The 16,135-nt window shown below is 41.3% G+C and overlaps 1 protein-coding gene across 1 annotated transcript in view; it reads right to left on the bottom strand.

Annotated features, from left to right (window-relative positions):
* Window positions 1-16,135, bottom strand: part of ASTN1 (astrotactin 1) — a 328,474-nt gene that overhangs the window by 68,069 nt on the left and 244,270 nt on the right. The window contains exons 15-16 of the mRNA XM_082462335.1: window positions 12,622-12,726; window positions 10,184-10,372 (exon numbers count right to left, since the gene is read on the bottom strand). Of these exons, the coding sequence (XP_082318461.1) occupies window positions 10,184-10,372; window positions 12,622-12,726 (294 nt within the window). The remainder of the gene's footprint in view (window positions 1-10,183; window positions 10,373-12,621; window positions 12,727-16,135) is intronic.

Below are 16,135 nucleotides of genomic sequence, written 5' to 3'. Positions count from 1 at the left end.
TGAACTGAACTGCAAATTTCACTGAAATAATGCTAGTACTAATAATAGTCATAATAATATGAGTCACAATGCACTGAACAGTTACAGTATGCTAGACATTGTGTTTCATAAATAATTATTGTATTCGACCCTTACACTATCCTTACTTGTAAGCTAAGTATCAATAGCCCTATTTTACAGACATGGAAACTGAGGCTCACAGCCACAAATTAAACTTCTCAATAAAAATTTTGATGCCAATCTGACTCTAAATCCTCACTGTAAACAGCTGCATTAAGCTCCTTCCATTGCAATATCAGTTGACTTAGCCGATTTATCCTTGAGCCAGGCATTATTAAATGTTGCATTCTGTTATGAGAAGTAGAAATCATTTGCTGAATATGTAGAAGTCACAGAACACTAAAAGTAGAAGAAACTCTAAGTATAACCTAATTCAAGTTAGTTATTATACAGATGGGAAGATGATTTTGAAGAGGGCTAAGTAATTTACCCACAGTCAGCTGGCTGACTAATGGTTCAACTGAGACCAATAACCCAGATCTCCTGACTCCCCATCCAGTGCTCTTTCCCTCAACATGCTGCCTTAGAGTTGGATGGACAATATAGACATATTACCACTTAAGACACAAGGCACCCATCCCAGAAGATGTGGGAAGCCCAAGTGATGTCAAGTTCAGATTTCCACATTTGGGGCAGGATTTCCCACTGCCTCACCATTTATCTTGTAATTTTTTCCCAACATATTTTTTTGTGCAGAGATAAACTATTAGTTTTGGTATGGAGACCATGGCTTAAGACCGAGATAAAAGTCATGGTAGATATATGTATTGTACTCTTAAGCCTGTCGCCATATGCTTATTTCTCTTGGGTCTATAGCACCACGGCCAGCCCACCTGAGCATTGATCTAAATGTTGGATAAAAGACGATGGGCTAAACAAATTGATCTCAGCTTAGCTTACTGAATCTAGGAAACAGAACAAGTGTGGCTAGAAGTAGAGCTTCTTCTCTCCATATTCCACCAGAGAATCCAGGCCTCTTTCTTCTCAGTCATGTTGGTTAACAGTCTGATATTTACCAACTAACTTCTATACGCCCTACCTGATGCTAGAAGCTATGAGAATTCAAAAATTATGAAGCTTTTGCATTTGCTATGTCCCCTACCTGGACTGTTTGGCCCCCTGATCTTTGCGTGCTCTGTCTTGTCTGCCAGGTCTCAGCTCAAACTCGCCCCTTCATTACCATCATTAAGGCCTTCTCTGTGCCTGCCATCTTTTTTTTTTTTTTTTTTTTGGCCTCTCGGCATGCAGGATCTTAATTCCCAGACCAGGGATTGAACCTGTGCCCCACGCAATAGAAGCATGGAGTCTTAACCACTGGACCAGCAGGGAAGTGCCCTGTGCCTGCCATCTTAATCAGCTCCCCCACCCATTCTCCAGTCACCCTCTATTATACCCCCTGATTTTAGTTTCTTCATAGTATCTGTCACTATCTAGAATTATTGCTTTCATTTGTCACTTGCCACTTTCTTTCTCTCTTTGCTAAGATATAAGCTCTATAGAAGCAGGAAGCTTTTCTGCATCACTCACCATTATTTGACCAGTGCCTAAACCAGTGTTTAGATATAGAAGGAACTGAATAAATGAATGAATGAGCCCACTCTCAGGAAGCAATCCATCAAGTTGTGAAGGCCAAACTTACATATTTGGAGGACAGAATAATCCAGAAAACTATATAATCAACTACTAAATTGTATATTATGGACAAGATGTCACTACTCTCAGACCCATCATTATATGAAAGGAGTTTGACATCACCACCAGAATTGTCCCATCAACTAAAATAATAGCCAGGTAAAAATAGGAAACTCCAATAATTTTTGGTTTTGAGAGGAAAAAAAGTGGGGACCTCTTGAACACTATTTTAAAAAATAGAGAGAATTTTGAGGTAGTAAGATGAGGGCAGTGCTGCCTACGGCACAAAGTATTTTTTAAAAAAACAGCTCATCACCTTTAATCCTGCTCGTTGGCATGCTTCCAATTACCTTCAGTGCCTGAGGGCTCAAGACTGTTCAATTCTGCACACAAGCCTAATGATCAACGGCTTCATCAGAGAAAAGTCCTGGCCTAAAGTGAAAACCATTCAGGCTCGTCCTCCTGCCTGTGACAGACTCTCCGCTGTGGAGATGATACCAGGACACAGCCCTGGAGGCCACCGTGCCGTGGCTCCCGTGTTGAAGTTCCTGCACTGGACATGGTGAGCAGGGATGATGGGGAAACCCACTCGCTGTTGGTCTTTGAGGAGAGAATCTAGCTTTGCTATTCAGAATGTGGTCCTCAGACTAGCAGCTATGGTGTCATCCAAGAGCTTGTTAGACATGCAGAATCTCAGGCCCCACCCAGACTCACTGAATCAGAATCGCCATTTCAACAACATCCCAGGTGATACATATGCATATGAAATTCTGAAAAGCACTGCTGTACAGAAAAACAACAACTCCTCCAGAAACTGGGTCATCGTCGTATGTCATGGCCAAGAAAAAAAAAAAAAAATCCCACAACAAATAACCAAAAATCCTGAAAACTCAAGATGAAAGGCAGTGGATCCTTCCTGAAGTCTAACCATGGTTGACAACTGGCTCTGTAGTGGTCACTTTAGACCAGTCACCTGGCTTCAATTCCATCTTGATCCTACTTCCATTGTGTCCACTCATCTTCCCACCTTCATCTCTTCTTGCGTCACTGGCAGGCAAAGCAGGAGGCTGCCATTTGCAATGTATCTCAGTAAGTGAAGGCCTCCTTCTTACCCTCGCTCTGCCACTTACTGCTTAGGTGACCACATGCAAGTTTTTTAAGCTCTCTGAGGCTTTATTTTCTTATCTATAAATAGGGAATGTAAGACTTAAGTGATGTGTATGTTTGAGGATTAAATGAGAACAGTTATGTAACAGGCTGTTTGGTAATATTATTTTGGTAACTTCTTCCCTCAACCTACAGATCCAGTTTACTCTGGACTCTGCATCAGAGCCTGGGGACTTGAAGACTCAAAATAAATCCTCACACATATGTTTAGAAAAGCTTAGATCCTCTTGGAAGCCTCTGTTTATGATACCACCCGGCTCGGCATCAGTGGCACCTTCATCAGGCCTGTCTGCCTGGGAATGCCATAGAACAGATGCCTTCTCTAAACCCCCTCTCTGCTCACTTCAGGGTTTTGCGTGTAGTAGGCCCTCAGCAAACGTTTGTTGAATGAATTAATTAATCATTGAAAGAAAATAGCTGTATGCCATAATCGCTTTGCCACTTGCGTGCTAACTTTGTCATTGTAAATGTGCATAAAAAGAGCCTTTGCAGCTGGTTTGCAACCCTGGGGTTGTAAAACATAAAGCATTATATGAACTTAAGTTATTACTCTTCATTGGCATCAAATACACAAGACTAGGTCTCTGCTGACCAGCACTCACAGACTGGATCAGAGGCTGATGGCTGATTCAGCTATTGTTTTTGCTTCAGCCATGGAAGAAATCTGTTCACTATCCTGGGCAGATGAGCCAACTGAGTCTTTCTTGGGCTCTGTCCGCCCAAAAAATAATTGATGAAAAATAGAAAACGTGGCATCCTGTGTGGTAGAAATACAATGCCATCCAGGTGGTTTACTTCTTTCTTTGATTCTAATCTAACTTAAGACTTCTCAGAGCTAGAGGGTCCCCTTAAGGGACAAACTCTCAACTTGTGTCTTGGAAGAAGAGGAAGCTGTTCTTCTTAGCTTTCCCCATGGAAAGGAAGCAACTGGCTGGAAACCAACCAACCAACCCCCTGTGGATTATGTCCCAACCCCCAGTGGATTATGGACTACAAGGTACAACAGAAAGGAAGAGCTTGCTTATTGCCAATTGTCAACCCAGATAACCCCAATGATATGCCCCAAAAGCAATGGCAAGGAAAAGCTATGGCAAAGGTCAGATCTAACGCAGCAATGAAAGTGATATTGGAAAAGAAAAGGAAGAAAGATCTGAGGAAATCCACTCCTGAATGGAGTACCAAAAAAAGAAAAAAAAAAAGAAATAAAGAGAGAAAGAAAATGTACTGAGCTTAGTGTGTCAGGTTGAGGATTAAAATTAAGCCCTTGGAAGTTCTTATTTGAAGAAGGTTCAAATTTTGGTCACTTCTCTGGAATCTACAGATCTATGGCTCTTTTTATTGGTTTCTTCTGAAGTAAGAACAAAATAAAGGATCTATTCCTTCAACAAACAGTACAACAGATGCTAATAATATGCCAGGCCTTGTGTCAGGGGTGAAGACTCAAAGATTGGTAAGAAATGATCCTATTGTTTTGCACTTACTCCCAGATTTCTATCCAAAGTTCAGCTCTTTGTAGATACAATTGTGTGATTTGTTTTTTTCCAGTTAACTTTCTAAGTCTTTACTCTAGATAACAGAAACTTTTCAGAATATATTTTTCAGTGTGTTAAAAAAGTTTTATTATAAAAGTGGCACATGCTTATTGTAGGAAGAGCAACACAGAAGTTTTTAGTACAAAAAAAAAAGCCCCTACCCTATACCATATCCCTAATCTTGAAACAAACAGATAATTTGTGTGTGTGTGTGTGTGTACATACATACACACACACATAAATATACATAGATAGTGAGAGAGAGGCTAAAGATCATACTTATATAGATGTGTATATGCATATATTTATATATAACATTTTTAAAGCAGATAAGACCCTAATATATCTACTCTTCTGCAACTTTCTTTGTTCACTTCCACATGGCTAGGAATAGAATATATTTGGATAGATAGACAGTAAACTGTAGTAATAGTTGCCTGGTTGCCTCTGGGGAGTGGAACTAGATGACTGCGAAATAAGAGTGAGAGGAAGATGTATTTTTCACTTTATTCTGTTTTACACATTTTGCATTTTTTAAATAAACTTTTTAAATTACAAAAAGAAGGGAAATATGGTACATGCTGTCAAGTCTATTATCATGGGATACAGTCATACAGGGAAATGTCAAGAGTGTTGTCAAAGGATATATATAAGGAGCTCCAAGAGCATAAAACAGGAAGCAAAGAATTCTGACTAGAGCATCACGGAAGGCTTGGTGGAAGTGGTGATGTTAGAACTGGCTCTTGAAGAGTAGAAAGGTGATGGTAGAATAGGGGTAGATAGAGGACAAGGTTAGGTAGGCTCAGAAGTGTGGAAAGGCTCTATCTCCTCTTCTGAACCAGTGGGAACCTTGACCCTGGATCCAGAGTTGGGGCCTGACACTGGGTCAAGGTATCATTTAATTGCAGATGGCGATTTATAGAGCTGAAGGGGGCGATTAAAAGACACAAGCAAGAAACAGAAATCATAGCCAGGAAGACTAATCTGCTGATCCTAAGGGCCTAAGGAGAGAATAAGATCCATCCAGAAATGAGGCAAAGGAACAGACACCAGGGAATGGAGTAGGGTCAGGGGGCCGGGTGGGCAAGAGAGGGCCCAAGAGAAAATTTCTGAGTGGGACAAGTAATTGTGGAGACTTTAGAGCACATACCTCTGGCCTCAGACTGGGGCAGGAAGGGAGACTCTGAGGCCTTAAACTGTCTGGAATCAAATGCAAGGGTTTTGGATTGATAGCAAGCAGTCTTGTGTCATCAGAGTGGAGGAATGCTGAGGGTAGGGAATGGTCAGTGATGCAGCAGCCGGAGAGGGTGGAGGGTGTGGTAGGCTGAATATTTGCTCCCAAAGATGCCCAGGTCCTAATTTCTAGAACCTATGAATGTTACCTGTGCCTGGCAAAAGAGATTTTGTAGATATGCTTAAATTAAGACTCTTGAGATGGGGAGATTATCCTGCATTATCTGGGTGGACCCAATGTAATCAAAAGGGTCCTTATGTGAGGAGGCAGGAAGAGTCAGAGAGAAGACCATGTGACTCAGACATTGGAGTGATGCACTTTAAAGATGGAGAAAGGGGCCACAAGCCAAGGAATACAGGCGGCCACTATGAGCTGGAAAGGGCAAAAAAGGGGTTCTCTCCTAGAGCCTCTAGAAGGATCCTCCAGCCCCACTAGTACCTTGAGCTTAGACCACTGAAACTGATTTTGGACGTCTGGCTCCAGAACTTTCAGGAAATAAATTTATGTTGTTTTAAGCCACCAAGTTTGCAGTCATTTGTTACAGCAGCCATAGGAAACTAATACAGGGAGTGAAGCCATGTTCATGCTGAGAAGGCAGTAAGGCATTAGTGAAGGGCTCCAAGCTGAAGAGTCATGTCATTAAGGGACATTTTAAAAAGATAACAGATAGTGAAATGCAGAATGGATGAGAGTGGCAGGAAACTGAAGAAAAGGAGGCACCTGAGGATGCTATTTCAATATTTCTTATGAGAGCTGATACTGTAAACTCATACAATTTTGAGAAATGGATGAGAATACACCTGCTGAAGAAATATTTAGGGGGTAAAAAGAACAGAACTTGTAAATGGTTGAATGTGGAGGGTGGAGGAGAATATAAAAGATCCCTCACTTTATATTTTGACCCATCAATGTGGTTCACGAATCTACTAGCAGATACAGAGAAAAGAGATGCTGATCATTGAGGTGCCTATAGAATATCCAGGTAGAAATGGTAAACACTCACAGACAAATGAGCTTTTGAATTTCAGGGAGAAGGGAAGGATTTGAGATGTGGGTTGAGGTAGATACAAAAGAGAATCACCCAGCAACAGTGAAGAAGAGATGAACATTAAGGATGAAATCCTAGAAAATGACCAAAATGTAAGCGATTTCTTTAGAGGAGTGAGGGCAAAAAAGAATGAGAAATAAAGGCCAAAGATTTATGAAGAGAATCTGGACAGAATAGCATCAGGGACACAAAGGGAGAGGATTTGCAAGAAGGCAGACCTGGCCAAAAGGGACAAATTCTTTAGCTGAGATAGATGAAATGGTCACAGAATAGAAAAAATGAACCTCTGCTTATAAAGTCTTTGATTTCCTTCTCCAGAGCAATTTCTGTAGTGTGACAGGGCTGAAAGCAATTATTTGAAGAGTGAAAAGAAGTTGAGGAGGTAGAGAAAAGATGTATAAACTACTCGCTCAAGAAATTTGATGGTGACATGTTGAAAGGAAACAGTGGTAAAAGAGTTGCATATTTATAAAAATATTATTTTTTGGAAAATAGAAGGTTGGGGAAGGGATAATTGTGGCTGAAGAGGTTTCAGAGATTAAAAAAGAGGAGGCTAATGAATGAGTGAGGACTAAGAGGAAGCAGAGAGGGAAGGAAGGAAGTGTACAGGTGGAGAGATTCACCTGAAGAGGAGGAACTCACTGCATTTCCTGAGGCACAAGGGCAAAGGATGATGAGAAAAGATGGAAGTCAGTTTAGAAATAGAGAGAGCGAGGTTGGAAATTTCAATTCAGATAGTCTTTATTTGCTCTGCAAAAGAAAAAGAAGAGAGGCTAATCTTAGACCGTGAGAAATGGAAATATGTTATTCATGGGCTCCAGTCAGACTTATCTTAAGACAGGTGCTCCTAAATATTGGTCTGACCAAACCATATAGTGGTTGTATGACGAATAAGTGGCTGTTGAATAAAAGGCTGCCTCCTGAAGATCTGTTCAAAAATATCCATCTCTGAGTTCTTATCAGTCAGGCATACCTAAAGCATTTTATGTGTCTATGATAAAACCCACGTGGGAAGTCACCACATCACCACATCAGAAGTCACCACATCAGAAGGGCTTTTAACCACCATTCCCATCGAGACCACCCCAACTGCCATCACTAACAACAACCTCAACAATAACAAACACTTGTTGAGGGATTGTCATGTGCCCGGCTCTGTGCTGGACCCTGGGATTTTAAAGTTGAATAAGGCATAGAACCTACCCTCGAGAAGTTGTGTAGCGATTTGTAGAAAGAAGAGGAAAGTCTTTAACTCAAATGTGTGACCTGAGAAAGCCTCTCACATAAAGGGGGACTTCTAGGATACATAAACTGTCAGAGCTGGAAGAGACTACAGAAGGCTTTACAGGGGAGATGCCGATAGTTAACTGACTAAACAAAAGTCACCTGGCAGATTCTAGAGTCCCAGCCCTTCAGTCCTGCGATCTTTCCATTTCATTTCACCCCTGATAAACCTCTTTCCTATTCAATCCATAAGCAATTTTAGGTATCTAATCATAGGTACAAAAGCAAAGAACAAAAAACCCCTTTTCACTGGAAAGTTTTTAAAGTTAGAATAGGCAAGAACATATAATTAAAGGACTCAAGCCTAAAAAGGTGTCACTTTCATGCCATGGTAGGTATAGCCCTCTCAGAACACTTGTCACCACTAGTGCATAAATTCCATTCTGGAGCAATCCTCTCCAGAGTGCAGAACAGCAGAAGAAAATCTTCCTTTGTCTTATGCACTTATAATTCTTAATCAGTAGTGTGCTTCGTGCTTTTGGAATAAAAAGAAATTAGTGCCTAGGGAGAAGAAAAATATTTAAGGGTAAGAATCCCATCCAACAATAAGAGAGATAAACTCTATGACACAGAGGTAAGATTCAGGAGTCAGCTGGGGGGCAGGTATACATGGACAATTGCAAGAGATCAAAATAAACATACTAAAATGTTTGAATATCTTTTAGTATCAGTAACAAGCAAGGGGTGATATACATCATATTTATGAGAACTAAAGCCAACAGTTGAACTGTGACAAAACTAGTTCCTGTGTGTAAGAATGGAGAGGGATAGGGCATAGTGCCAAGGCCATGGACAAATTTCCCTCCTGGGCTTAGTATTTAACCTTAAGGATACTACAGTGCTCAGGATAGACGCAAGAGGTAGAACCAGGAGTTCTGAGGAAGGTCAGACTCGCATCTCCCAGCAGTCCTAGAGCCTGGCAATCCTTGAACCACTGACAAACAGAAATAGAGGAGGTTTTAGTCCTTTGGTTCAGTCACTAGGCTCTGGCATGGAAACATAACAAAGTTTTGCCAGCTGGAACTGGTCTTATCGAAATGTGCTTACATTATACTCCTTCTTGGCAAACTGGAATCAGAACAATTTTAAGATGCTGAAGTTTGAAGGGATACAAGAAGCCTGTGGTTGTCTCTTTGAGCTTAGAGGAATCAGGACTTGCGGGGGGAAGCCTGCAGTCCAGGTACAAGCCTCTTGCTTCTTTTGGAAGAAAGCTCCCAGCCAGAAGAGGGGCTCTCATGCCTCTACTACCTCTTGAGCAAGACAAAACAGAAATCTGTATGGAGCTCAGAGAACCAACAGCATCTCAGCCATGGGAGCATATTTTCCTCCACTGTAGCACTGATGACAGCAGGGGATCCCTAGTCTCAGAGGGACCCTTGATCATTAAATCTTAGGATGACCTACTTCTTGAGTTTTCACTGTGCTAATTTCATCACTTGCCCTTTAGCAACTCACACATCCATAATTTGAGCTCATCAGAATGCCATGAGGATAAGCTCAGAAGAAGAAATTCCATGAATGGCAATTCTAAACCAGTCTTGGTTGATCAGAACACAAATTTACCAGCCAGTACTCCTCCTACATCAGAAGGTGATTCAAGAGGTTTCAGAAATTCCAATTTCTTATACTTACTTGGACTGAATACTAACTTGCCATCAAACAGTGGACCAAGATTTATTTGTGAGGCTGTTATCCAGAGCTATACAAACACCTGGGGCAATGGAGATTTCCTCATAGCACAGAGCAGTAGGAAAAATGCTCCTAAACACAGGGCAGGATGGAGTGAGAAGGGGTTTACTATGCAATTACCGGAAGGGGTTGCCAGCCAGTGTAGGGTGGGATTGCCGGAGGCAGGGAGTGGTGGGGGAGACCGCAACGCTCTCCTTTTCTCCCCTACTCCATAAGAACAGTCTAGTATTTTGCCCGTGCTATGGTAACAGGATGCATGGTAGCTGGTAAGACCTTTAGAAGACTCTCTCTATGATAACCAGCTCAGTGGCCATACAGTTTGGACCCCCTCCTGCATATAAAGTTTTCCCAAATACTCCCATTTTGACATTTGGTTTTAGCAACCAAACCTTGGCAACTTGAAGGGTGGGCAAGAACATCGAGGCAAATCTGAATTAGTCCTTCACCTACAGACTCCCTGTTTTTGGTCCTACGGATGTACCTAGGCATCCAGGACTTGCACAGGGAGTAGAACTTGCTTATGAGCACGTCACTTACCTTTGCTGATGTCTTCATATTCCAGCCAGAGTCGCCGCTGGACCTGCTTGTTTGGGTACCAGATAGAGCAGGATTCCTCAAAGCCGTAGATAGCTTCCTGGATGTAATGGTTGCCAAACTGGTCCAACAAGGCTACAAAATCCCCACGAGATGTAGCCCCGTCTAGGGAGTGGAGAGCATTGCTGAGGGCTATGGAGAAACATCACCCAAGAAAAAGAGTGAGGACTTACAACATGGGTATCTGGATGCCCAGGCCATCCAGCCTCAATATGCAAGTGCCATGTGGCCCAAAGTGATGCTGGAGAGCTGGCTGGAGCTACCAGGTACTTCCAGGTAGCTAAATCAGACATTTCAGTTCCTAAAAGAATATTTCTTCCACCCAGTTAGTTATGTTGTTAACTTCGTGCAAGTTAAGTATAACATTATCAAATCTCCACTACCTCCCTGCTTAAGTCAAAGTTTTTTTTTTCAAATCACAAGTCATGACATTAAATCAATTTAGTGAGCTCAAATAATAGCATTTAAAAAATGAAAAAGAACAGCACAGTCTAAAATAGAAACGCAAATACCAGCAGAGAACATTTCACTTGGGAAGATGAAGTATGGCTTCATGAACCTTCTGTGGTGTGTACGTGGGGACGTGCCTGTGCACAAGGTCGCGGTGTAAAATATGCTGTAACTGTGGGTAGTGACCAAAAAAGTTTTCAGGATGCTGCCTTCATGCAGATAAATGGGCAATGGGAAGATAATGGAAGAAGAAAGGTAAGGAAAGCCACTAAAACACTGCTTATATTTATTTAAGAAAATCAAAAGTATAAAGACTTTGAAATGGCAAGTGGAGGAAAGAATCTGTTTGCCTCCTCCCCCTCCTCCCCAGACAAATCTCCTTGGATTTGCCTTCCCTGTTTAAGAGAATCATATTTGTCAGAAAGATAACCTATGGCAAATTTTCCAAATCCAATACCTTCTCTACCTGACCAACTCTGTACAGCCTTCTTTTTGACACACCTGTGTCCTACCAGGACAAGGCAGAGCCTGGCCCAGGCTTGAGACCTCAAGTGCAGAGGTCCACATCGTCCATGATGCCATGTGTGGCTTTTAAAAGCACGTGGCAACAGAGATATGTGATTGTTAACCCCTGATATGCATAGCACCTGTGCTGCGTGCAAACTGAGTATGTGAAAAATACTGCCGCGTTTTTCTAGGATGAAGAGTAACTTAGTTCGTTCCAAGTGTTTTCTGCACCAGCAGAGTTCACTTCAGTAATAGCCACATCCCAATCCGTTCTTGCCAAGAACTCTTTCGTGATAGAAAATAAAAAGTTCTGAGTACCTTTGTGTACTTTGGAGATGTTCTATATCCTTAATGCCTCTTCTTTCTCTAGTATATGTCTCACTTCTCTTCACAACCCTCTATCTATCCCCTACCCTCTATCTCTCTCTAGTTGGCCCTAAGGCTCGGCCTCCCTGTTGCCGACCCTGAGTCCTCTCTCCTTGTCTTGTCACCCTTTGCCAACAATCGCATCTGGCTCTAGTTACCCTTTTATTCAACACAGCAAAGCCAGACTCTGGAGCATAAACTTCAGGTCTGGTACATTCTTTAGGTAGCCCCAGAGGAAGGAGTAGAGTAATATTCTTCTGGTCCATGGGGATGAGGCAGAATAGGGATATAAACCTATGTTAAGGCCACTTTGTAGAAATCTTCTCTTCTGCAAATTGCACAGTGGGATTGCTCAAATGCTAGGAAAAACTTGACTCAAGGCATTTATCACTAAGATTTGAAGAATACTTATACAAGGTGCCTCATTTTTCTGTTTTGGAACAATTTATCCTAAGTTCAGAATTCACTACTCCTTAACTTATTAGATATAAAGATATATATATAAAACATAGATGTAGATGTAGATAAATCTACATCCATCTATCTATCTACCTATCTATCCATCTATCTTGCTTACTTGCTTTTAGGAACCACAGCTGTTTTCTATTTTTCCACTCCCCTTCCTCTTTCTTGCTCTCTTTCCCTTAGTTCTTTCATCATATAGAACCTCTAAAGTACAGTAAAGTATACTCTTTGCATTTGGAAAGTTTTATTCTGTCAATTTATAAAAAGTTTGCTTTTGCATATCCTCTCTACACACTGGGTGACCCCAGGAAATATAATAAAGTAAGGGTTTAAATTTATCTCCAGTGGTTCCCGCCTTACCCTTTCCATCTCTTCTATTATCCAAGATAAAACCTGCAATTTAATCTATGCTAAGAAAATGATCCGATTCCAGCCATTTGCCCTGAAGGGTGACTCGAGTGACTAGGTTGTAGATCTCGTGGAGTGGCTACATTTTGGATGGCATCTTCAACATTGATAAAAGGCTTGTGCCCTTGGGAAGGAACGCCGCACCCCAGGAGCAGGTGGGAGGGATGGCTTGCAGCTGTGCTCACCCTGAGAGACAGTCACTTGTTTGAGTCTGATGTGGTACATCACAGAGCGGACCTTCCAGTGCTGCAGGACGGGGTATCCGGACACCTCGCTGAAGTTCACCATCCCTAGGGACAGAGGAAATGCGGGCTCAGTGCATGTAGTGGATTCTCAAGTCCCAAGTCTACTGGGTTAGGGGGTGTAACTGTGAGGAAATGAGAGAGCATTTTTGGATGGAGAAAATTTCTGGAATCATAGTAACAACAGCTATCACTTATTGAACCTATACTCTGTGCCAGGCATTTGGCTAAGCACTTTGTATACAGTCATATGATCCTCGTGAACTAGGTGTTATTGTCTGCATCTTATAAATGAGGGAACTGAAGCTTAGAGAGGAGTTTGCATAAGGGCCCTAGGCCACCAGGTAGAGCCAGGATAAAGTTCCAGGTGTGTCTGAGACCAGGACAGGGTTCGTGACTATTCTACTACAATACTCCCTTAATAAACTCATATGAAACTCTGGGCTTACTGGAACACACAGGTTTTTACTCTCTTTAATAGCTGCAATAATTGACTCAGCTCAAGTTCCTGATAACATCGATTTTTGTGTCCCATTTAACTGATTTGTGTTCCGTATTTAAGTTTTAATTACTCTGAAGCTGATAATGCTTGTTTCGTCTTTACCAGGAGGGACAGTGTCAGCATGACTAAGTTAGTAAGGGGCAGGAATGGGCCCTATACTGAGTGTCATCTATGTGCTAGACACATGATAGGCACTTTATTTGTGGTCCTTATTTTACAGATGGGAAAACTGAGGCTCTGGGAAGCCAAGTTACTTATCCAAGGTCATTCTCAATAAATACATCCTTGTAGCCTCTTAGTGATATTGTAATGAGATGTTCTTGCTTGAACACCTTGGAGAAAGAGTGGCACTCTACTTGAGTTCTAGCCATTACTATAAATATAAAATGCTACAGAAACAAAATAATTAGGCCACAGGAAATAAAAAAATCACCTTGCTAAGTTTAGAGCACCAATTTTGGCTTCATTTCTATGCCTGATGTATGCACATGTGTGCGTATATATGTACATATGCAAATATAATGGCCACATATATGATAAATTTAGATAGATAGTGAGTGTGTGTGTATAAATATAATGGCAATAATACATATGTAGTGAATTATCCTGCCATTTTGACCCATGCTTCCTTCAGGCTAAATCAACTAATTTAGTGCCTCAACTGGATGAAGAGTAGGTAGGATTAATTAGCTGCTTGTCGACTCTCATCAAATTAGCTGAGTAATTGCCAAATTTCCATTTCTGTGTGAATCATATGGGAATAATTATCGGTAGAAAAAGAGGAAAAAAGGTCAGAAGAGGTGCTTACTGAATCAATTGCTTAAATTTGATCTCAGGTAATCAAAGATAAGTTACTTGAAACTAAAAGAACGTTTTCAGCAATTTTCCTTTCAAATGCTCTTCTTTTAGGGCATTAAGCTTTGTGACGGCAGTCATGCTTCTGCATACCCTGGCTTTTCGCCTTTATGTTAATTGTAAAAGCGTATAAAGGAAATTCTAACTTTACAAGTTTAAGACTCCAGTCACATACCTCCAAGGTACGTTTCATTAGAGTTATAACGTGCATGCTCTGTAAAGCTGTTCTACGTAGTATGCATTCTCTAGTGATGCTAGCTCATCAGCTTGCTGTTATTTCAGAAACTCTATTAATAAAAAGATAGCAAGCCCGATAAATAAAGATTTTTCAATATATCAGAAAACATTCCCTTTAATGGACTTGTTTCCTAGCAGGAAAAGAAAAGGGCAGGAAATCAGGAGGCGGGAGTTCTAAGGCACCCATGTTGCCCAAGGGGGCAGTTTCTGCCTGCCAATCAACTGGCCTGAGCTTCCTCTCTGGCTACCTGGCCAGGGGACCTTGCGATTCTCAGTTGCTGCATCTGTAAAGTGAGCGGCTTAGCTCAGATGACCCCTTGTTTCCTTTTCAATTCTGTGATTCCAACCAGCTGTGTGACTTGGGGCTAGGCAACTCACTTCCTTCAGTTTTCGCATCTGAAAAGTAGGGATGATAGTATTCATCCTGCCTACTATACAGGTAGGTTGTCAGGACAAAATAAAGTTACGGGTATAAAAGCACATTGAGAAAAGATAAAACATCATATCCATACATGGTTTCCATAATGTTGTCACCCTTCTCCCTACCTCTCTCTCATCACTTCTAATTGTGTGAACTTGACATTTGTTAATTGACGTTTTTGTTATAAATTCCCAGGCCTTAGTTCAGGTCAGTAGAGGGAAGGGAAAATAAAAGAAGCACGGGTATTGGCGGTGGGCAGGAATGACAGTGTCCCACATTCGCCCAGGATGAGCCAAACAACCGAACTCCATTACTTCACTGCTAAACAACAATTCTACTGAGCACATTTATGCTACACCATAGTCAGGGAAACAGTTATATAACCGTTAATGCTCAGGAAATGTTGTTCTGTGCCCACTTACAGATAATATTTCCATTAGTTAAAAGGAAAGGGATATTTTAAAATATATATTTTCTTGCTGATTCATAGGATTCTTTCTCTTACATTGCAAGTGTGCCCTTGCAATGCGGTTAGTTCCAGTTTTTTATTTCATTTTATTATTATTTGTGATACATTTGTGAATGACTTTTTTTCCAAACAAAATATCTCTGTTTTCTCAAGAAAGAACATAATTTTTCCCTACATATGCTTGAAAAAAGAATGACTGAATAGACCTATGTGAAAGAAAAAGAAAGAAAGAAAGAAAGAAAGAAAGAAAGAAAGAAAGAAAGAAAGAAAGAGAAAGGAAGGAAAAAAGAAAAAGAAAGAAGGGAGGAAAGAAGGAAAGCAAGCAGGCAGGCAAGGTAGGAAAGAAAGAAAGAAAACAGAAAGAAGAAGGAAAGAGGAAGGAAAGAGGGAAGGAGGAAACAAGAAAGGGAGGGAGGAAGGGAGGGAAGGAAGGAGGGAGGAAGAAAGAAAGAAAGAAAGTTAGTTTTCTCCTGTTATTTTATTGAAATGTCAAGGGGATGTTTAAGATTTCGTGATTATGGCACCCATCAGACCCATGAATGTGACCAGCAGCCTCCTCTTCCTCCTTGATCTGCCTCTGGACTCTTTTTTTTTCTCAGCTGAGAGACTGAAAATACAAATGGATGATGGCCAGACCACATGTAAAAACAGAACTCTGACCCACAATCTGCAGCAACCAGCCCAGCAAACCACCCTATTATCTACAGCAACCAGCCCAAGAAGCTAATCTACCGTCTCTAAGTCAGACTTGTAGGAAGTCAGGCCACTATCTCTTCTAGTTCAGGAAGCCAAATAATAACCCCTGTAACAATCAGGCCAAACTCACCAGGACTTGATTAATAACTGACAGCTTCCCTCATTTTTGTTCTTGCTTCCAAGTTAGGTTCCACCAGAGAAAGTCAAATAGGTCTCCTAAACATTTCCCTAAGAATACCTCACTCCTGGTTAGTTGGATCACCTGCCAACAGCTTAC

The sequence above is a fragment of the Balaenoptera physalus genome (assembly GCF_965194825.1).
Source record: "Balaenoptera physalus genome assembly, chromosome: 1".
NCBI lineage: Eukaryota > Metazoa > Chordata > Mammalia > Artiodactyla > Balaenopteridae > Balaenoptera > Balaenoptera physalus.
This window is presented reverse-complemented; position numbering and strand designations above follow the sequence as displayed.